The 23,378-nt window shown below is 38.3% G+C and overlaps 1 protein-coding gene across 4 annotated transcripts in view; it reads right to left on the bottom strand.

The window, feature by feature from the left end:
* The window catches only part of MAPK14 (mitogen-activated protein kinase 14), an 83,309-nt gene that overhangs the window by 28,079 nt on the left and 31,852 nt on the right, over positions 1-23,378 (bottom strand). For all 4 annotated transcript variants that reach the window (XM_050787780.1, XM_050787781.1, XM_050787783.1 and 1 more), the window contains exons 4-8: positions 10,161-10,272; positions 9,433-9,462; positions 9,053-9,100; positions 7,177-7,291; positions 6,526-6,597 (exon numbers count right to left, since the gene is read on the bottom strand). In XM_050787780.1, the coding sequence (XP_050643737.1) occupies positions 6,526-6,597; positions 7,177-7,291; positions 9,053-9,100; positions 9,433-9,462; positions 10,161-10,272 (377 nt within the window). The remainder of the gene's footprint in view (positions 1-6,525; positions 6,598-7,176; positions 7,292-9,052; positions 9,101-9,432; positions 9,463-10,160; positions 10,273-23,378) is intronic.

Below are 23,378 nucleotides of genomic sequence, written 5' to 3'. Positions count from 1 at the left end.
CATGCCAACCACCTAGTCAGTCCCATTGAGAGAAGCTAAAGACCTCAGCTGCTGGTGCAGGATTCACTCACCGTTTTCGCTCTTCTTGTTGGGAGCCTCTGACTGCAGTACTTCTTATATCTTTAAAGGAAATCCAGGAATTACTAACAACCAGTACCAAAATAATCTTTCAAGAAGGAGACTAATTATAAAACCCAAGAAAAAGTAGAACAGGAAGACAACTTGAAGAGATCTAAAAATGCATAAACCATTACCACTAGCCATGTGTAATTAAGTTTAAATGTAATCTAAATAAAATTTTAATGACATTTAAAATTCAGATAAAAATACTCAGAAGACTTTGAACAGAAGGTGATAGGATCTGGATGTTTTGTCCCTTCCAAGTATGTTGAAATGTGATCCCAAATGTTGGAGGTGGGGCCTGATTGAAGGTGTTAGGGTCTTGGATCCTTCATGAATGGCTTGGTGCCCTCCCCACATTAATGAGTGAGTTATCGCTCTATTAGTTCATGCAAATGCTGGCTGTTTAAGAGTCTGGCATCTTTCTTGCTCCCTCCTTTGACATGTGAAATGCCTATTCCCCCACCACAACTGAAAGCTTCCTGAGGTCCTGACCAGAAGCAGATGATGGCACTATGCTTCTTTTACAGCTGTGCAACTGTGAGCCAAATAAACCTCTTTTCTTGATAAATTACCTAGTCTCAAGTATTCCTTTATAGCAATGTGAAGTGGACTACCAAAGAAGAGAACTTCCCCAACATGATAAAGGGCATTTATGAAAAACCAATAGCTAATATCATACTCAACAGGAAGAGACTGGCAGCTTTCCCCCTAAGACAGGAACAAGACAAGGATGCCTACTTTCACTGCTGCTATTCAGCATTGTAGTGGAAGTTCTAGACAGAGCCATTACATTAGATAAGAGAAAGAATTAAAAGCATCTAAATTGGAAAGGAAGAAATAAAACTATCTCTGTTTGCAGATGACATGACCCTATATATAGAAAATCCCAAAGAATCTAGAAGAAAGCTGCAGAGCTAATAAATAAATTGAGCAAATTTGCAGGGTGTACGATCAACAATCAAAAATTAATTTTGTTTCTATATACCAACAAGGAACACATCAAAGAAATTCCATTTATAATCGCAGCAAAAAGAATAAAATACCTAGGAAAAAATTTAACCAAGGTGAAAGACTTTACAACCGCAAGCTATAAAACACTACTGAAACAAAATTAAAGACTTAAATAAATGGAAAGAGATCCTGTGTTCATGAACAGGATGACTTCATAGTGGTTAAGATGTCACTATCACTTAAAGTGATCTAAAAATTTCACACAATCCCTATCAAAATTCTAAAGCCTATTTTGCAGAAATAGAAATGCCAATTGTTAAATTCATATGGAATTACAAGGGAACCAGAATAGTCAAAGCAATCTTGAAAAAGAAGAACAAAGCTGGAAGACTCACACTTCCTGATTTCAAAGCTTACTATAAAGCTACAGTGATCAAAACAGTGTGGTACTGCCATAAGGATAGATATACAAACCAATAGAATAGAATTCACAGTACAGAATTAAACCCACACATGTATTGCTAATTATATATACCAAATTTCTAAGAAACAGGTAAAAGGTGAATGAAACCAAAAACAAAGGAGAAATCCTACCACATTGATTTGATGGGGGAAGTAATAGTCGCTTTATGGTGCTAGAATAACTGGACTTCCAGATGCAAAAGAATGAAGTTGGGCCCCTACCTCACATCATCTATAAAAATTCAAAACGGATCAAAGACCCAAGTATAAGAGCTAAACCCTATTACATTCCTAGTAGTTATAAAACTCTTAGTAGAAAACATAGGGGCAAATTCTTCACGACCTTGAATTTGGCAATATAGTCTACAACATGACATCAAAAAAGCATGAGCAATGAAAGAAAAAAAAAATGGAACTTTATCAAAATTAAAAATGTTTCGTGTGTCAAACGACATTGTCAAGAAAATGAAAAGACAACCCACAAAATACGTGAAAATACTTGCAGATCATGTAATCTGATAAGGGTCCAAGATATATAAAGAACTACCACTCAACAACAAAAAGACAAACAACCCAATTAAGAATAGGCAAAATACTTGAATAGACATTTCTCCAAAGAAGATATACAAATGGCCAATAAGCAGATGAAAAGATGCTCAAAATTGTTAGTCATGAGAGAAATGCAAATCAAAACCACAATGAGATACCACTTTGTAACTACTAGGATGGCTATTAAAAAAAAAAAAAAAAAGAACAAGTGTGGAGATACAGGAATCCTCATACATTGCTGGTGGGCATTTAAAATGGTGCAGCCACTATGGAAAAGAGTTTGGTGCTCTTCAGAAAGTTAAACATATGACGCAACAATTCCACTCCTAGGTGCATAACCAAAAGAACCAAAAGCAGGGACTCAAACAGATGCTTGTATGACAATGTTCACTGCAGCATTATTCACAACAGCCAAAGGTAAAAACAACCCAACTGTCTACCAACAGATGAACAGGTTAACAAAATGTGGGATATATTAAATACTTACAATGGAATAGTATTCTGATACATGACACATCATGGAAGCACCATGAAAACATTATACTAAGTGAAATAATCCAGACACAAAAGGACAAATATACTATAATATGATTCTACTTCTATGAAATATCTAGAATAAGCAAATTCACAGAGACAGAAAGAACAGAGGTTACCAGAAGGGAGAATGAATGGGAAGTTACTGTTTCATGGGCTGAGTGTTTCCATCTGTGGTGATGAAAAAATTCTGGAAATAGATAGCAGTCGTGATTGTAAACCATGAATGTAATTAATGCCACTAAACTGTATACTTAAAATGGTTAAAATGGGGCCGGGCACAGTGGCTCATGCCTGTAATCCAGCAATTTGGGAGGCCGAGGTGGGCGGACCACTTGAGGCCAGGAGTTCGAGACCAGCCTGGCCAACACGGTGAAGCCCCATCCCTACTAAAGATACAAAAATTAGCCAGGCGTGGTGGTACACACCTGTAATCCCAACTATTTGGTAGGCTGAGGCAGGAGAATCGCTTGAGCCTGGGAGGCAGAGGTTGTAGTGAGCCAAGATCATGCCACTGCACTCCAGCCTGGGCAACAGAGCAAGACTGTCTCAAAAAAAAAAAAAAGTTAAAATGGTAAATTTTATGTTATGTACATTTAACCACAAAAATATTTTCATTTCAATTTCCAAGTTAAACTAGCTACATTTCTTGTTTTCTTCTCCACAAAAATGTTACTGCTCATCACTAGCTGCATTTCAATTGCTTAATAACTAGCCACAGGCAGCTGGTGCCTACAACCACCACACTGGATAGCACAGATATAAAACATTTGCAATACCATTTGCAATACCATTTGCAATGCCTAGTTCTTACTTACAAGCCAAAATCAACAATTCCAAATGCAAAATGATCAATAAATAAGGAAAACAGGGAGAAAACTGGACACTCAAACAATGAGTACCTTCCAGAACAAGCTTTTCCAACCCAGGGCCTGCGGGCTGCATGTGGCCCAGGATGGCTTTGGATGCAGCCCATCACAAACTTTCTGAAAACATTATGAGTTTCTTTTTGCAATTTTTTTTTAAGCTTATCGGCTATCATTAGTGTATTTTATGTGTGGCCCATGTGGCCCAGGGAAGCCAGAAGATTGGACACCCCTGTTCTAGAGGGTGCATTTAAAAATCATAAATAAGTGGTAGTTGCATGTCTTTCAGGCTGAAGGAAGAGGGTATGAGGCCAATACATTCTCCAAAGGTTTTGAAAAGAGGAGTTCTACAAATTAGAAGAATAGCAAAGAACAGAATATTAGAAAAGAAATTGTGGCCTACGTGACCGGTAGCTTTGGATTATATTCTCTGGGTCTTGGTTTCCTCATCTCTTAAACAGGCGATTCAACTAGATGTTTTCTAATTAACCTCCTGATCTCATTGGTACTTTTTTAAAAAAAAGAATAAAGATTACTAACATCTTCAAGATCAGTCAAGATTAAACTAAAATTCAACTGGGTTAAACTCTAGTTGTACTCAACACTAGCTGCAAACTAGAAGACTGTGCTTTGACCCATGACAACAAAATGGAGTCTTTAGGGTGGGGCCAAGGCATCTAGAGTTGTTAAAAGCTCTGCAAAGTGATTCTGACACACTATGAGGGTTAAGAACCACTATGCTGGAACACAAGTGACTGTATAGTTCAGGCAGGAAAAGATAATGGGAAACATTTTCCTCTTTTCTTCTTGTCAGGCAATCGAAGCTGTATCTACACAGATGGCAACTTACAAGAGAAAGGTTAAGTATATTACAAATAAAAATCCTTTGAATTCGACTTTTACAATCCAGGAGAGAACATCTGTCTGAAAAAGAGCCAAGTAGAATAGAAACAATAAATAACTCAAACCAAAATTTTGAAATGAATTCTCATGTATTAAAAAATGAATCCCCTATTAATAAGTTGAAACACTAGGTTGTTTATCTAAAGTTCACAGAAGAAAAAGACGTAAGCACAAAGGGAAGATTTCCTATAGGCGGAAAGTCAGCATTTAAAAGGGTCAGGGAATAGACAGGTGTCTGTGAGACCGGACCACAAAGGTGCAAGACCCACATTGCTTTGAAAACTTTTTAACATTAGTCTGCCAAGGAGACTAATTCTACCTATCACAGAATTAAAAACAAAACAAAACATTAATGATTCACAGGTAGACAATAAAGTGGGAGGGTGAAGGGGTAATCTGTTTTGCAAGGTCATTACTAAAGATGATGGCTAACATTTACTGGCAGGCTCGTCTCAGTACTTTCCAGTTACTATCTGGCTGAATTCTTACGACAACCTTGTGAGTATGTATGATTACTATCATTTTACGGTTAAGGAAACTGAGAGACATAGAGGTTAGAAAACTTGCTCAAAGTTACACAGCTGGAAATAAAAGAGCTAAGCTCTAAACCCAGGAAGTCTGGCTCCAGAGCATGTGCTTAACCTGTATGTTATACTGTTTTTCCCTCTCTGCCACCTTGTATGTCTACACCGGCATGGAGGTCTGTGACTGACTGAATGGTAGCTGGAGATACAGACACAAGAAGAGGAAGGGGAGTGGGGAACAGAGAATAGCATCAGGATAGCAGCTACTCCAGAGGACAAACCAAGGATGGGACTCTGAGATATGTACCTGAGGAAAGGGGGAAGTATAAATTTTCCCTAATTCTCTTACCTTGGACTGTAATATATATATACCAAATTTCTGAGAAACAGATATAAGGTGAATGAAACAAAGGACAAAGGAGAAATACTAGGTATTCAACTAACTTAAAATCCAGAGGTAGGGAGTAATAAGGTAAGCTATGTACAGGGAGACTGCATTCTGTATCAATCCTAATATTCAGAGAAAGAAACAGCTTTACCTGAGAAATAGAGGATTTTTCAGTTCATAATGCAAGTACATTCTCTCTAGCAGAAGACAGTTAGAACACATGGGCAGATATCACAAACATCACAGCCATTATAGAAGTACATCCCAAACTGTAAGCAAGTGAACTGACATTCTGGTTTATAAACTCAATGAGTTTATTTAGGTAAGGGACTAAAACGACTTTTAGATCTCTAGGCATAATAGATCAGAGGTAACTGTAGCATGTCTAATAGCCCAACCAAAACCAACTGAAGGCTAGTTAACTCAATTCTATAGAAAAAAAAAAAAAATCCCTAAAACTAATTCTAGATATATATTTTAACATTCTTTCTCACCTAAACATCTTCCATAAGTAGAACTGATAAGAGTTCCAACAAACCACATTTCTCATAACATTATTACTGAACAATGAAACAAGCATACTGCAGATAGGAAAGGAACTAAAATAAAGGGGCTATAATAAACCGTAAACTAGACAGTAAGTCTTGGAGTAAATTAGGGTTTGGCTGCAATCTGGGAAAAAGTTTGTGCTGGAAAAACAAAAGTACATTACATGGTAACCTTTTCACTTCTTGCTTTTACTCTTTGTTGTCAAACAACAAACATAACAAGTAAGCAGTATATCATTGCAGGTACCAAACATAGCCTTTTTAATACACAAAACAAACATACTAGCAAGATGTCCTTCATTTAGAAACAGGTATCTTGTGCTCATTAAGTGTTTATACAAGCAGACTAAACCCGTCATTGGGATCTGGAGTTTCTCATGAGTATGCTCAGGTCTTAGAACTGCTGTGGGATGATTAATAAGGGATTGCTGCAAAAAGAAGACAGATTTGATGGGTTTTTCAACTTATGAGGAATTTTTCCAACTCATAAAAGTAAACTGAAGCCTCTTTCTTGGCAAGGCAAGCTACTCAGTAAGAAGAAAAACTTCATAATGCATTATCTAGACTATAAAAGCAAAAAACTGAGAGCCTTCCCTAGAGATAAGTAAAAGGAGTATACATCCATGGACACTGGAATACAGATAAGAAACAAGAATCCAAAACTTTTTAAAGGATACGGTCTGTGCCAGGAAACAATGTTCTTCCAGTCAACAGCTCGGCCATTATGCATCCCACTGACCAAATATCAACTGGCAAAATTAAAGAGAAATAAAAGTACATGCAATGTCACTGTTACTATTCTTGGCAACAATGGCAACAAATGAAACCGTAACTAGGGGTGAAATATTCAAATTACTATTTAAGACATCTGAGGCTCAACAATCATAGTCATTTTTACAGAAATAAATAGCTTACTAAGATCACCTGACTAAAGGGCTATTCAAAGGTGTGGTAAGTCAAAACATACTTAAAAGAAATAAGCTGTTTAAAAAGGGGTAAGTTTCGTATTAGCAGAATGGTAGATTCTTCTAAGTAACATTGAGGGGTTAAAATTATGGATTCATTGTCTTTAGGTATAAGTACTCAGAGAATATATTAAAATCTAAATAAATAAAAACCCAATTGCTAAATCACAAGATTTAAAGGCTGTGTATAAAACTCCACTTCCCCATCTGAGGAAGTGAAATATTTTTACTTGTAGGCTTTAAAAGGATCACTGAGGGAAGAAAAGATATTTCTTCCCACTCCCACCATCTCTACTTCTGAGAATCCCAAATGCATCCAACATGGAATTAAATAAGGCCCTAAATAACCAAGGCAAGTAATACCTGTCTGGTTGTAATGCATCCAGTTCAGCATGATCTCAGGAGCCCTGTACCACCTAGTGGCCACGTAGCCTGTCATTTCATCATCTGTGTGCCGAGCCAGTCCAAAATCCAGAATCTAAAGGGCAGAAGAGGAACAGACAAACTGCTAAGACTGAGAAACAGGCAGGGGAAACAAACAAACAAACAAACAAACTTCTGCCACCTTATTAAAAAGGAGAACAAAATAGCACTTTCATAAAGAGATTTCCTGGTCCATGCTTAGAATGTATGGGAAATATACAGCAAGAACTTAAACTGAAATTACAAAAAGCAAAACAAAAACCTAGGTATTTAATCAAGTGCAATGAGAACTTATGTCCACACAAAGGTTTGCACATAAATGTTTACAGTTGCTTTACATAGCCTCAAACTCAAGCAAATGTCCATCAGCAGGTGGACAGATTTAAAAATTCTGATATGTTCATAAAACAAAATACTATTACCAATAAAAAGGAAGAAACCACTGACACACACAATACTGAATCATTACACAAAGCAAAGGTCAGACACACAAGAATACACACTATATGATTCCATTTACATGAAACTCCAGAAAAGATAAACCTAATCTATAGTGTTAGAAGCAGATGCATAGTTGCGTGGAGCCAGAATTAGGGGTGGAGGGATAGGGATTGACTAGACTAGGAAGGGACACAATAAACTTTTTCTTTTTCTTTTCTTTTTTCTTTTTTTTTTTTTGAGACAGGAGTCTCACTCTGTCACCCAGGCTGGGGTGCAGTGGCGCAATTTCGGCTCACTGCAAGCTCTGCCTTCCTGGGTCCATGCCATTCTCCTGCCTCAGCCTCCTGAGTAGCTGTGACTCCAGGTGCCTGCCACCACGCCAAGCTAAATTTTTATATTTTTAGCGGAGATGAGGTTTCACCGTGTTGGCCAAGATGGTCTCTATCTCCTGACCTCATGATCCACCCGCCTTGGCCTCCCAAAGTGCTGGGATTACACGCATGAACCACTGCGCCTGGCCATAAACTTTTGAAAGTAATCCAAATGTTCTTCGCTGGGAGCAGTGGCTCACACCTGTAATCCCAGCACTCTCAGAGGCCGAGGCAGGTGGATCACGAGGTCAGGAGATCGACACCATCCTAGCCAACATGGTGAAATACCATCTCCACTAAAAATACAAAAATTAGCCAGGCGTGATGGCATGCACCTGTAATCCCAACTACTCAGGAGGCTGAGGCAGGAGAATTGCTTGAACCCGGGAGGCAGAGGGTGCAGTGAGCCAAGATCTCACCACTGCACTCTAGACCGCAACAGAGCGAGACTGCATCTCAAAAAAAAAAAAGAAAAAAAAAAGAAATGTTCTTTATCATAAATGTGATAGTTAAGTGGATACATAATTTTGCCAAAATGAAAATGGTGCGTTCTAATGTATGGAAATTTTTTTTTTTAAGTTAAAAAAAATGAAATGGAACAAAATAAGTTCTAGAGCTGCTTGCTCTTTAGAAAAAATTAATTCACTTATCTTTTATTTGAATTATTTTGAGTGGGTTTCTGTCATTTCTCCTCTTAGAAATGTATTTAATGTAGTTATCACCTCTTTAGGACCACTTACTTGATATTTGACTATTATCTTCCTTTATTATGAATATATTAAATTTATAATTTAACTTTATGTTAAAATAAAAACAAGTGATGCCACTTTCAATGTCACTTAGCTTACTCAGAAATGGTTTACATTTCAAAGTCTGGTAATAAAAATAATATGAATTTCGGATAGTCATGGCTCATAAATCTACTCCCTATGAAAGTCTGCCTGCTTAGTCAAACATACAATCTCAAAGTAAAGCAAACAATGAATACTGTCTCTTCATTTTACCTTCAGCTCACAGTCTTCATTCACAGCTAGATTACTAGGTTTTAGGTCCTAGGAAGCAAATACAGGGAAGACAGGATCAACTTCATGATGCATGATCAATTTTCCCCCTACAGGTAATAATGAGGATCCAGACATAAAAGACTTCATCCAGCTATCAAAACATAATCTCCATCCTACAGTCAATATCTAGTCCAAGTTAGCTTTACATAGAACAAAACTACACAACTTCTTTCTTTAATCAGCCTAAACCTAGAGTAAAGTTGCAATCAATCAACATTTCAATGGCTAAAGTAAGTTTAGATTAGGATCTTGGCTAAATCCCATTCTTCCACTCTCACCCCGCTTCCCCAAAATAATGTAATCAAAGTCATAATACATACCCTGTGAATTATGTCGGCTGAATGTATATACTGCAAAAAAGAAAAAAAGTCAGTTACCTCCAACCTTCTATTGTCACATTATATAACATATTTGCTGCACATTTTCATGAATCAGTAAGAACTGCTAGTGTTAACAGTAAGATTAGAAATCAGCGTAAGTAACTATCAGTATTGTGTACATTTACCATAACTATAATTTCCACAGCCATTGACTCCACTCAGTTGAGCTTTTTATCTATTTTCTGGTTGGCACTCTGGAGCTCAATAAGGACTCAAAGCAGCTAAATATCAAAGATGGTTTAATTTTAAAACACTGTTTACCTGCCCCTCCAACAAATAAATTAGTCTTTCTTGAGGATTTTTTGAAAATCTCAACATTACACTGACCAGATATTAGATCACATCAATAAATTATTGTTTAGATGTAAGAATGAAGAGTCCTTATCTTTCAGATGTGCATACTGAAGTATCTATGGGTGGTATTATATAATGTCTAGACTTGCTTTAAAATAATCCAGGGCTTGGGAAATACAAAAGAAACATGATTGGCCATATGTCGGTAACTGTTGTCACTGAGTGAACATGGCAGTTTATTGTACTATGACCTTTACTTGTGATTTTATGTGTTTGAATTTTCCATAAGAAAAGTTGTTTACTTGTTTAAGCCCTAAAAGGAGGGGAGAAAGGCAGAATTAATTTTTTAAAATTATTACTTATATTATCTGTACCTTTAGACCTCGGAGAATTTGGTAGATAAGGAACTGAACATGGTCATCTGTAAGCTTCTGACATTTCACAATGTTGTTCAGATCTGCCCCCATGAGATGGGTCACCAGATACCTAGAAATTAGTGAAAAGTTACATAACAATCTAGAACCCCTAAGATAACTCTTATCTTCACAAGACTTTTATAAGTTTTCTGTTTTTTTTGTTTTTGTTTTTGTTTTTTTTTGAGACGGAGTCTCACTCTGTTGCTAGACTGGAGTGCAATGGCGCAATCTCGGCTCACTGCACTCCACCTCCCTCCCAGGTTCAAGCGATTCTCCTGCCTCAGCCTCCCGAGTAGCTGGAACTCCAGGTGCCCACCAACACACCCAGCTAATTTTTGTATTTTTAGTGGAGACAAGGTTTCACCGTGTTGGCCAAGATGGTCTCGATCTCCTGACCTCATAATTCTCCCGCCTCAGCCTCCCAAAGTGCTGGGATTACAGGCATGAGCCACTGCACCCGGCCCGACTTTTCTAAGTTTTTAAGGGAAGGCCACCCTTCCCTTAAAATGGTAGCTGTACCACGATGACACCTAAAAGTTAACAACTACTCGTTTTTTGAGGGGAGGGGCACCTCATTACCTCATTTTCAACATTGCTATTCTTTTACTTTTCTTTTTTTAGAGACGGGTCATGCTCTGTCATGCAGTGGAGCAATCATAGTAACTCACTGCAACCTCAAATTCCTGGGCTCAAGCGATCCTCCTACTTCAGCCTCCCGAGTAGCTAGGACTAAAGGTGTGCACCACCACGCACAGCTAATTTTTAAAAATTTTTCTGTAGAGATGGGGTCTCACTATGTTGCTCAGGCTGGGCTCTAACTCTTGGTCTCAGGTGATCCTCCCAATTCAGCCTCCCAACATTACTATTCTAACGTTAACTACCTGCCATCTATTCTAAACATTTACATACTTATTCCTACTTGACGTAACTTTTTTCAGGTTATTTCAAGAGAAAAGAAAACAGGCCAAGCTTTGTGGCTCACACCTGTAATCTTAACACTCTGGGAGGCTGAGGCAGGAGTTTGAGATCAGCCTGGGCAACATAGGGAAACCCCATCTCTACAAAAAATAAAAAAATAATAATAATAATAATAAAAGCAAAAGTAGGGATTAGAAAGATACATGTGTCAGTATCAGTTTTCTTAAAAATATTATTCTTGCATGACAAAATATACAGTATAACTTAGTGCATGGCTATAATTAAGTATCTTGTAGTTTTAAATCCACCAGTACATTTTCACCTTATTATAAGCCTTCCACGTTGTAGGTTCTAAAATAGGAGTATTTTTTTATTTTCTTTTTTTTTTTTTTTTCTTTTTGAGACGGAGTCTCACTCTGTCGCCCAGGCTGGAGTGCAGTGGCCGGATCTCAGCTCACTGCAAGCTCCGCCTCCCGGGTTTACGCCATTCTCCTGCCTCAGCCTCTCGAGTAGCTGGGACTACAGTAGGCGCCCACCACCTCGCCCGGCTAGTTTTTTTTTTTGTATTTTTTAGTAGAGACGGCGTTTCACTGGGTTAGCCAGGATGGTCTCGATCTCCTGACCTTGTGATCCGCCCATCTCGGCCTCCCAAAGTGCTGGGATTACAGGCTTGAGCCACTGCGCCCGGTCTATTTTTTGATTTTCAAACTATAATTCTTTTTCAGGAACGACTAGTGAAAGGATTTTGTTCATTGACAATATTCCTGCATTTACCTTAAAGGAAGGAGGAACATATTTTATCTGGAGGCAAGATGAGGCATTCCAGAATTTCTCCTCACAGGTGTGGTGCTGGTTATTAATTCCATCTTTATGTGGTAAGATTAGGGAATGATTACATTCAAGTCCAACAGGTTCACCACACATATTCTAGACACAATGTCTTAAGCCACTCATTACTGTATTACGCAGTTATGGAAACATAAAAAGTAGATCAGTACTAAAAAGGCTGAATTTTTTTTTTTTCTTGAGACAGTCTTGCACAATCTCGGCTCACTGCAATCTCCACCTCCCGGGATCAAGTGATTCTCGTGCCTCAGCCTCCCGAGCAGCTGGGATTACAGGTATGCACCACTGCGCCTGGCTAATTTTTGTATTTTTAGTAGAGGCAGGGTTTCACCATGTTGGCCAGGCTGGTCTCGAACTCCTGACCTCAAGTGATCCTCCCACCATAGCCTCCCAAAGTGCTGGGATTAGAGGCGTGAGCTACTGTGCCTGGCTAAGAGGCTGAATTTTTTAAAATATGTGTAAGTTTTATTTACTGTCTAAGAATCATTCCTATTCCTAAGGTTGGGTAATAATATATATCACCTGAGCTATAAAGAATGCTGATTTCATTTCATTTCTATTTTCATTTTTTATGAATTTTGGAGGGAAGAAAGCAGGTCAGTAATTTAGATCTATTATTAATGTATTATAAGAATAAACATGCGTGTGTGTGACCTCTCTATATACCTACACACACAACTCCAAGAAGAATGGAATTTTTTTTCTCTATCATAATTTCCCTGTAGGGCTGCCATGGTTAGTTCTCAATTTCATGGAGATCAACAGGACCTAATCTAGTTGTAACCTTAAGATTTTAGCATTTCATATTTTTAAAACTTACATGTTTATACTGCCTTGAGGAAAGAGTAGACTCTAAATGTAATTTAATAAGTAAATGAGATTGAAACGTTTTAAGAAATGTTCCAATCTCAACATAACATAACCAAAGACACTAACTAGCACTTATTCTGTGTCCAGCACTGCAGTAAGCAGTTTATTATGTCCACGTCTCATATACTCCTCCCAATAACTCTGTGAGATAATGTCCATTAGTGTTCCCATTTACTGACAAGGAAACAGAGACAGAACAAGGATAAGCCATCTACTGAAGGTCAAAAAGAGTAGTAATGTCAGGAGTTGAATCTAAAACTAACTGACCCCACAGACCATGATCTTAATCACAGCACATATCTTCCAACAATTCTTTCAGCTGATACAAAATTTACATCAAGGGAATGACCTTTTTAAAAACTCTTATAAATGTCACAATAACTAGCGAAGCAGTATGTCTGAATAATGTCCTTAATAATTCTAAACACTGTATTTACTATCAAAGCTAATCTTAACTAATAAAGAAGGCTGGCAAGAACATAGCAATATTCTGTCCTAATCACAGTTACTATATTCTTTAACTCTAAATTGATGCATAAGCTGAGGAAGACAGAATCCAATTTCAGTATTATAAGACTACTTTGCACATAATTATATTTTTTGACATTGGAAAATAAGAGGGTTATTCTTTCAACTTTTCTAAATAATTTTATGGAGAAGGGACAAACATAACTTATCTTTAAATAAAACCTAAAAGTCCTAACTAATATGCCTGAGCTAGTTCACAAAGGTTAGGCAAAATTACTAATGAAAGTATAGCAACTTCAAGTACAACTATTGTGTTTAAATGGTTATCAGTGACTTAAGAAATCTTAGGCAGCCAGAGGACCACTGACTGCATGGCCCGAGAGAGAGACAGTGTGCTTTTAGTTAGAACATTTTACCACGATGTAATTTCTCTCAAACCCTTTCCCCCTCAGAGACCACATCCATTTTATCACCAAAATTTAGAGAAAGGGTGAGACTGCCAAAACATGTAAGTTTGTAAGATTAATCACTCTATATAGTAATAACTACCAAGCATTACTACTAAGCTACAATGAAATAAAATGAAAGGCATTATTTATGGCAGAAGTGTCTTGCAGGAACTAACATAATCACTATACTTGTTTCCAGGAGGCCCAAAGACCAATCCATGACCACCAACTGTTACATTCTAACTCCCATATAGAAAGATTTTCAAAATAAGTCTTGCAACAGAGGACAAAAGCAAGCATCATACAAAGTTGCTGACTGTTTATGGAAGACGCACCAACTTCTAAAAATAATGAACAGGATGGGGGGCAAGGAATATAGATGAGCACATTTTAAGTAAGTACATTCCAAAGGAGGCATTAATGGAGAGTCACATAATTTCTACAGTATTTGTTTCTGGAAAGCATAGTCAATTACATTTTAAAGACATGCCTAATATTGTCAATGTATATAACACCTAAAGTAAATTAAGGAAGGTCAGACTTGAGTATGGTTGGAAAGCTATCTAGTTCTCACATCTTTACAACGGAATTAAGTAAGTTGGCCTTTGTTAGGCTAAAAGCTGAAAACAGAACTTCATGGACTGATACAAATCTTGTTTTTCACTTTCCTTGTGAAGTTGGTCTTCTTTAAATTTAATCAAAGTATAGAGATCACAAATCACATTTCTCAAAGTGACTCCTGTGAGTAAAATGTACTGTGACAGCAAGAAGGAAGAACTCTGTCATAAATGCTTTTCAGTACTCTAGACAGCACCCCATTCTACAGCTTCATTTATACTTCTTGGATAATATCCAATTGTTAAGACCAGTACCACCGTCCCTGCCCTCTTTCTCCCCACCCTCCACTTTTTAAAGCACAGAATAATCAGAAAGAACCTATGTAGAGGGCGGGCGTGGTGGCTCACGCCTGTAATCCCAGCACTTTGGGAGGCTAAGGCAGGCAGATCACAAGGTCAGGAGATCGAGACCATCCTGGCTAACATGGTGAAACCCCGTCTCTACTAAAAATACAAAAAAATTAGACGGGCGTGGTGGCAGGCACCTGTAGTCCCAGCTACTCGGGAGGCTGAGGCAGGAGAATGGTGTGAACCCGGAAGGTGAGCTTGCAGTGAGCCGAGATCGCGCCACGGCACTCCAGCCTGAGCGACAGAGTGAGACTCCGTCTCAAAAAAAAACAAAATAAAAATAAAAAAAGAGAAAGAACCTTTGTAGGAAAAACTCTTCTATATCTGTATCTACAGACTGGCATCTCTTACCACTATCAGTCCTATTCAAAGAAATTATCAAAAGGCAAAAAAAAAAAAAAATTTATTCCATATTTAAACAGCATGCTTAAAACAATCACAGAGATTGACAATTTGTAAGCACAACCTTCTGCAACTCACCTAGTGATCCCTGGGACTTACTACAGTCTATTCTCAACGCAGGGGAAGAGTGATTCTTTAGAAATAAAAATCAGATCAGGGCATTCCTTTCCTCAAAAGGCTCCCTATTTTACTGAGAGTAAAAGACAAAATTCCTTTCAATGGCAGAGAAAGCCCTACCTAATCCAGTACACTGCCCCCAATTATGTCTCTCATTATTTCATAGTCTACATCTCTCTCCCTTGCTCTTAGCTCCACACTGGCCTCCTTGCTCCAGTTCCAATATATCATGCAGTCTGCCTCAGGACCTTAGCACTGACTGCCTCTTCTGCCTGGAATGCTCTTTCCCTAGATATCCCCAGGTCTAATTCCTCTGCTTCTTCACATTTTTGCTCAAAATTCATCTCAATAAGGCCTATCCTTACTCCATTTAAAATTCTATCTTCCCCCCGCCCTTGTACTCCTAATTCCCCTTTCCTGTTCTACCTTTTCTTTTTAGTTATAGCATTATTGTCTGCTAACAGACTATGTAATTTCCTTTTTTATATGCTCACTGTTGTTTATTGTTATCTGCTTGTACAATGTTCATGGAGGGCAGGGTTATTTTTTGTTCCCTGTAGTATCTAAAGTACCGAGAACAGTGTCGGATAGATAGTAGGCACTCAATTACCACTGAATGACTCAGGACAACTCATACAGCACTACTAGTAAGACAAGACAAGGGCTCATTTTATTGAAATATGTGTGCCAAAGGTTTTATCTGTTAAGCAGACCAGACTGTTCTAATTTAGGGGTAAAAGAACCATTCAGCAGCCAAGTAGGCAGCTTAGTAGGCTTATTTCACAACAAATTATTCTCACTTGAAGCAAAGATTACTAAATGATGCCCTCTACATTACCTGCATCAATGAAACTAGACTCAATATTTTAACATATAGTCTACATTACAGGAAGAAAACAAAAAAGCTAGTCAAAGGAGAGAGCACTGAGCATGCTTTCAGACAACCAAATCCTCAACCAGTTATAAACAGTGACAGCGCAGTCATTTATTCATTTTATCACTCCATCAACAAATATGTATTTCTGGGCCCTCAAGATGCAGCAGTGGGAAAGGCAGATACAGCATTTAGATGAAAGGAAGGCATATATGAATATATAATCATAATAAAAGGACATATAGTGCTGGAGAACACACAGGAGAGGGTCCCAGCACAGACTTAGGAAGGAGTGAATTAGAGAGAGATTGCTGAAGGACTCAAACTCTAAGCTAGGCCTTGAAGCTTCTTTACCTTTTAAAACTAGCTAATCTGAGAAAAAAGTGGCATCTTACTGATCATGTCAAGCAAAAACTGAATGATATTTTCTTGAGATAGGTAACTTATTTAAGATTTCTAACGTGAGTTTGTAAAAACACCTACAAGGAGTTTCACCACCCACCATCTCCATTTCAGCAGACCTCTCTGATAAAAAAAATAAATTGTAAACACAAATGTTAATAGTTAACTCATTAATCTTTTTCCCAGACCACTTCTCTTCCTGTGTTCACTAACTTGAGCACTTAGCCTAGTTTCAAGCAACTAGGCTAGGTATTTCTTTCAGCATTATTTCCAAAAATACCATTTTAGTAGCTAAATTAGGAAATAACCTATAAGTCCAAGCAACCAGGCTAGGTATTTCTTTCAGCATTATTTCCAAAAAGATCATGTTTATTAGCTAAATTAGGAATAACCCTAAACATACACATATGCGCACACACACACCCAGAATTCATTAATGCACAATTTTCATCCAAGTACAAAAGAAGAATCAATAGTTATTTTCATTTAATACTCTCCATTCCATACAAATCTCTTTTCTGTATACTTTACATATTTCCTTCATTCTCTGTCTGGAATAAATTTCAGCTTCCACATCCTATTCCCTGTTTGCTTCTTCGGACAGTTATTACCCTCTTTAGAGGCTTTTCTCCACTAAGCTTCTCTAATATTCTGAGTTCATGCAGCACCCTGTAAGTTGTCTAGACATTACAGATTTGACTCACCCCTTCAGTTATTTTAGGTAAGCATTTCTTAATAAGAAATGCCTCATTTCTTTAATAAGATCATAGCAATTGGAAAACGAGACAGGCCCTTAGTTTCGGCATCTTACATAGAACTTAACACAGTATTTACTCAATAAGAAGGGGTAGCAGACTTTCAAATAATAATCATAGCCTTAGATCAGAAAAATGTGATGAGAAATAGGTTTAGAGCCAAAAGACCAGGGAGAGATGCAATTTTGTATGTGATATTATACAATTAAGTTCATCTCTCTCAACCTCAGTTCCCTCATCTGAAAATTAGAGATAATATCATCTATTTCACAGGGTTGTTGTGTCAAATGAGATTATGTGAAAGCCTTTTGTACCCTACAAGATGTTACTGAAAAAAAGAAAGCTGGTGTTACAGAACTGCTCACCCACATGTTTTGTCAGTTTCACTCACAAGCATAAGACCCTGTTTTTAAAGAAAGGACATAGTTGTAATGTTGGCAAGAAGTCAAACCAAAATAAATTCAAGTCACATATTCACAATGAGAAGCATCATTACAAAAATTTAAGTTCCCAGAAAAGTCTTAAATCCATTTCAGATTTTCAACTAGTATGCTCATCCAAAATATTTCCTAATGTGTTAAGGATCCAGAAGAAAACTGCCTCTGGTAAAATGATATCTTTTTATCACACACTATGGAATGTGTTTGTGTGGGGAGGAAGGGGGAAAGAGTTGTAACTATGTCATCCCACATAAAAATAAAACCTTTCATCCTTTTTCCAATTCCATTTCCAGTTCCCAGTACCCTTTGATCTCTTCTCTAAAGCAACCACCTTAATGAGGCTTAGCTTACAAAGCCCCAAAGATCTAGTCCCTCCCCATTCCAGCTTCATCTTTTGCCATATACACATCTATTCCCACCAAACACACACATACACACACACACACACACACACACACACACACACACACACACACACCCCTCTTCTGCCCTCAGCTCCCTCTCTTAGCCCCTGGATGAACTTGCACTTTCCCCACCTTTCCAACTCTCCTTCATCCCTTAAGCCCTCTATGTATACATCTTTTTTGCAGAGGCTTTCCTGAAGACACTCCATGTCTGGGTTAGGTGGCCATACTATGCAGTCCTTTAGCACTCTATACCTGCCCTATAATGGCAGTTCTTGTGTTCACCTGTTTAACAAACAATAGAGTGCATGTTACTGTTCTAAGTGCTAATGATTCAGCAATGACGAAAACAAACTCCATGCTCGAAAACAAACTCCATGCTCGAACAGAACTTACAAACGGAGGGAGAAGACAGACATTAACAAAATTTGCTAAGAACAAAGCAGGGTAAGGGGTAAACAGTGACCAGTAGGGATACTATTTCAGTTAGAGTGGTAACAAAAGAAGAACTTCTAATGAGAAGACCCTTGGGTAGAGTCCTGAAGGAGACAGTCATGTAGGTATGTGGGGAAACAGTTCCAGGGCAATAACAGAAACTGGTGCAAAGGTCTTATTGCAAATGTGGTTGTCTGTACTCAAAGAACAAGAGGCCAGAGTGACTGGGGTGGAGACAGAGTGGAAAGAGGACTAGGTGAGGTTAGATTAGAGAGTACACAGGAGACCAACTCATATAGGACCTTTTAGATCTTACCACATGGTATTTTGTTTGATCATTTACACTGTTCTTCTCTCCCGTTAAGAGCCTCAACTCTTATTTATTGCTGTATTCCTCAGAGACTATTACTGTGCCTAGCATAAGGTATTCAAATATTTATTGAACATCATCAGGTTAAAATGTAAATCTAGAAATTTCCTTTACCAATTCAGTGTTTTCAGCAACTTTTACATTGAAATAAAAAGCTAAACGTATTAGTTGAGCAATCATTGTCAGTAGGTGGAAGAAGTGATCTCTCCTCATTGGTTTTCACTATAACAAGGGCTGCTGATTAGCCTTGTTGTAGGTCTTCTGCTCTACCACGGTAGAATCCAAAACCCCACTTCAATTTCACTCTTCAAGAATGAAGCAGAGATAAGGAATTCAGTGCAAGAAACCTGGGATGGGAACTTGTAAAATAAAGGGAAAAGTATCAGAAGACTAATTTCCACTTATGACAATTCAGTTTCCATGAAATTTGAGGAAATAGTTCCCAGGAGGAATCAAAAAATTCTTCACTGCCTACTAGGCTTGTGCAAAGAACCACTACAGTTAAGAAAAGGCGGGGGCATGGTGGCTTATATCTGTAATCCCAGCATTTTGGGAGACCAAAGTGGGAGTACTGGTTGAGTCAAGGAGTTCAAGAACAACCAAGGCAACACAACAAGGCCTCAGGTTTACAAAAAAATAAAAATAAGCTGAGTCTAGTGGTGTGAGCCTGTAGACCCAACTACAAAAGGAAAACACACACACACATACACACACACAGAGAAAAGGCAATACTGTAATAATACTAAATTACAGCTTGCTCTGGTGTTAGGTTCAAATATTGGCTATTTAAGATTTTTGCATTTCTACTGGTAATATTTGCTGCATACACAGGAATATATATGCATGCAGTCTCTTGCCAAACATTACTATCAAAAAGCCAACAGAGAGGCCCAAATGATTTCCAATCATTTAAGAGATCTAGATATGCTGTATCTTTACAAAATGTTGCCATCTGTACAACCACATCCTATGGCGGTCAAGAGCAACTCAGTATATCCATCTTTTAACACTACATTTTCCAAAAATAATCTCCATCTGTTAGATTCAGTAACTGTATATTGTTCCTAATGTTCAAAAGGCACTACCTATTATTCCTTTCTCAAAGGTATAGTCTTCATTTGTAAGAATTTAAAACATAGCAAAAATCTGAAGTAGTCATGTACCACAAAACAATGTTTCAGTCAACAGTGGACCACGTATATTACTCTGTCACCCAGGCTGGAATGCAGTGGCGCAATCACAGTTCAATAAAACCGCCGCCTCTGGGCTCAAGTGATCCTCCCACCTCAGACTCCCCAGTAGCTGGACTACAGGCATGCACCACCATGCTCAGTTAATTTTTTAAATTTTTTTGTAGAGAAGGGGTTTCCCTATGTTGCTCAGGCTGGTCTCCAGCTCTTGGGCTCAAGTGATGTGCCCACCTTGGCTTCCCAAAGTGCTGGGATTACAGGAGTGAGCCACTAAGTCTGGCCTATAGTACCCTATTTTTACTGTATGTTTTCTATGCTTAGTTATGTTTAGATACATAAATACATAGCACCATGTTACAGTTACCTATAGTATCCAGTACAGTAACATGCTGTGCAGGTTTGTAGCATAGGAGCAACAAGATATACCATATAGACTAGGTGTGCAGATTATACTATCTAGGTTTGTGGAAGTACACTCCGTGATATCTGCACAATGACAAAATCACCTAATGACATATTCCTCAGAACACATCCCAGTCATTAACTGATGCATGGCTGTATATAAATTAAAAGTGCTAACCGAAACATAAAGGCACAAATACACGTACCACATGATTAAAAGTCAACTGTAGGCCAGGTGTGGTGGCTCACACCTATAATCCCAGCATTTTGGGAGGCTGAGGTGGGCAGATCACTTGAGGTCAAGAGTTCATGACCAGTCTGGCCAATACGGTGAAATCCCATCTCTACTAAAAATACAAAAATTAGCCAGGCGTGGTGGTGTGCACCTGTAATCCCAGCTACTTGTGAGGCTGAGGTAGGAGAATCACTTGAACCTAGGAGGCAGAGGTTGCAGCGAGTTAAGATCGTGCCACTGCACTCCAGCCTGGGTGACAGAGAGAGACTGTCTCAAAAAAAAAAAAAAAAAGAAAAGAAAAGAAAAAAATCAACTGTAAATCTGAAAGTAATTAGAGATTTTGCTAATTACCATTTAAAAATTTGTGTTCAAATTATAGCCTGCTCTAAACAGGCGGCTTGTAGAACCACTCTAGCCTAAATTATGTCTGGCTTGGCTGGAAGTGTAGGTTTTTGTTTACTTGTTTTGTTTGAATGTGAATTTGAATACTTTTAGGAGGTGCAGATGTATTTTGCCACAGACCCCACCACTCCCAATTGTGTAACACTGAACCTCATTTATGTTCTTTGTGTGACCCTAAATAACTTTAGAAAATACTGAAACTGCCGGGAGTGGTGGCTCATGTCTGGAATCCCAGCACTTTGAGTGGCCTAAGAGGGAGATCACCTGAGCTCAGGAGTTCAAGACAAGCCTAGGCAACATAGCGAAACCCCATCTCTACCAAAAATACAAAAATTAGCTGGACGTGGTGGCCCACGCCTGTAGGCCCAGCTACTTGGGGGACTGAGATGGGAGGATTGCATGAGTCTGGGAGGCAGAGGTGGCAGTAAGTTGAGATCTCGCCACTGCACTCCAACCCGGGTGACAACAGGGCAAGACCCTGTCTCAAAAAAAAAGAAAACACTGAAATAACTATTGTCCTGAACTACAGTGATTTTTTCCGTGATATGAATGTCACAGAAAAAGTAAACAATGGAATATTTTTCTAAGGGCAAACAAGTTCATTCTATTTTCAGAGACTTTCTGTAATTTGAAACACCTCAGAAGTCAACGACCTCAATTCTCATCATTTTACAGGGAAATGACTGGGCCTATAGTGGTAAAGTGACTTGTCCAAGGTCATACAGCCAATTGGTAGCTTGGATACAACACTGCTTTGAATTTGTTTCCCGCAACCAGACACTTTCATCAAAAGGAAGGGCGACTGTTTCTGATTATTCTGAGCCTGTGCCAACACTCTGCTCCGTGTTCTGCACTCAGTAAGTATTCAACAAGTAGTAATGAGATTTGCTTCCAAGAGGTAAACTCAGTTATTGTTTATAAAGAACAGAATCCAGCTAAAGTAGAAAAAACAGATTCCTGCTCATCAGCCATAGTATTTGTTGAATGAATTAATAAATGAATGAATGGTTGAATGAATGAATGAATGAAACTTTAGCTCAAAGGTAGACTTGTAGTTGCTGGGTCCTTACATGGATAAAGGATCCAAACAAAGGCAAAACTATCAGTAACATTTAACCTTTTAAGAAGACACTGGCCTTAATTAAGGTCTTTTCACACAGGAAAAATAGGTTCTCAATACAGTTCCAGACTGTCCAGTTAGGCCAAAGTACAGCATTTTGCACTTTGCACAAGTCAGCAAATAATCATTTCCTTTGTTATATAAATCCATCCTTAGTAGACCTAAAATTTTGGGATCTAACAGCTCAGATCTAACTCAAATGTTTTCCAAAGTAATTCACTAACACATTACTTCAGCATTTCTTCCACATTTAGGGAAACTATTTTTTAAAAAACCATCATTCTGCAACATTCCCTTTTCCAACTACAGCATACAGTAGGGCTCAACAAACTGTAATATACATGCCCTTGGGTAACATCCAGTAATCTCTGGAAGCCTCCATATTCTTGTACCAAGCAAGGCTGCAAGAAGAACAATTTTTCTTAGTTATTGGCTATTTTTTTCCTTTGTTTCTTAAACTTTCATTAGCAGGGTCAAAGTTAATGTGGCCAAGGAGATCTTGTAGGTAGACCAAATTCTCCTCTCTCAACTTCTACTCTCAGCCATACACTGTTCCAACTAAATTCAAATGGTGGAGAAATGTTTTTGTCACCTTTCCTCCTTCCCTTTCCATTTCATCTTCTTTATTTCTTTCTCCCTTTCCTTAGACAGAACATACAAGTTCAAACAAATCCCCTGTGTGTTCTGTGGGAAAGGAGTAAATGGTGTTTGTGATCAGTCCAGGATAAGAATGGGAGAAACTGAAACCAGGATAAGGGTGAAGAGAAACTGGTTAGGTTCAGCACCGGAGTCAATGGGGGAATGGAGGTTAAGGAAGAGAAGTAATGATCTTCAATTCTGTTTTGGCTTTCATAACGTAACCGTTTCCATTTAGGAATGCCAAAATTTCAATGGGACCAAAAGTATAACTGCATTTAAGGTTTTCTTCTCTTTTATGGTATAGTGTATCTGTGAACTGGGGGCAGGGAGAGCTGTGTCAACTCAGATACTAGAAAAGCTATTATAGTAGAGAGCTCACACATACATGGGAACAGTTGCTGGAATCTGTCTTATGCTCACCAATGTGCAACCTGGGCATGTGAAGGCACTAATGACACATGTGGCAACCCCTG

The sequence above is a fragment of the Macaca thibetana genome, chromosome 4 (assembly GCF_024542745.1).
Source record: "Macaca thibetana thibetana isolate TM-01 chromosome 4, ASM2454274v1, whole genome shotgun sequence".
Lineage (NCBI taxonomy): Eukaryota > Metazoa > Chordata > Mammalia > Primates > Cercopithecidae > Macaca > Macaca thibetana.
Note: the sequence above shows the minus strand (reverse complement) of the source record. Positions and strands in the feature narration are given on the sequence as shown.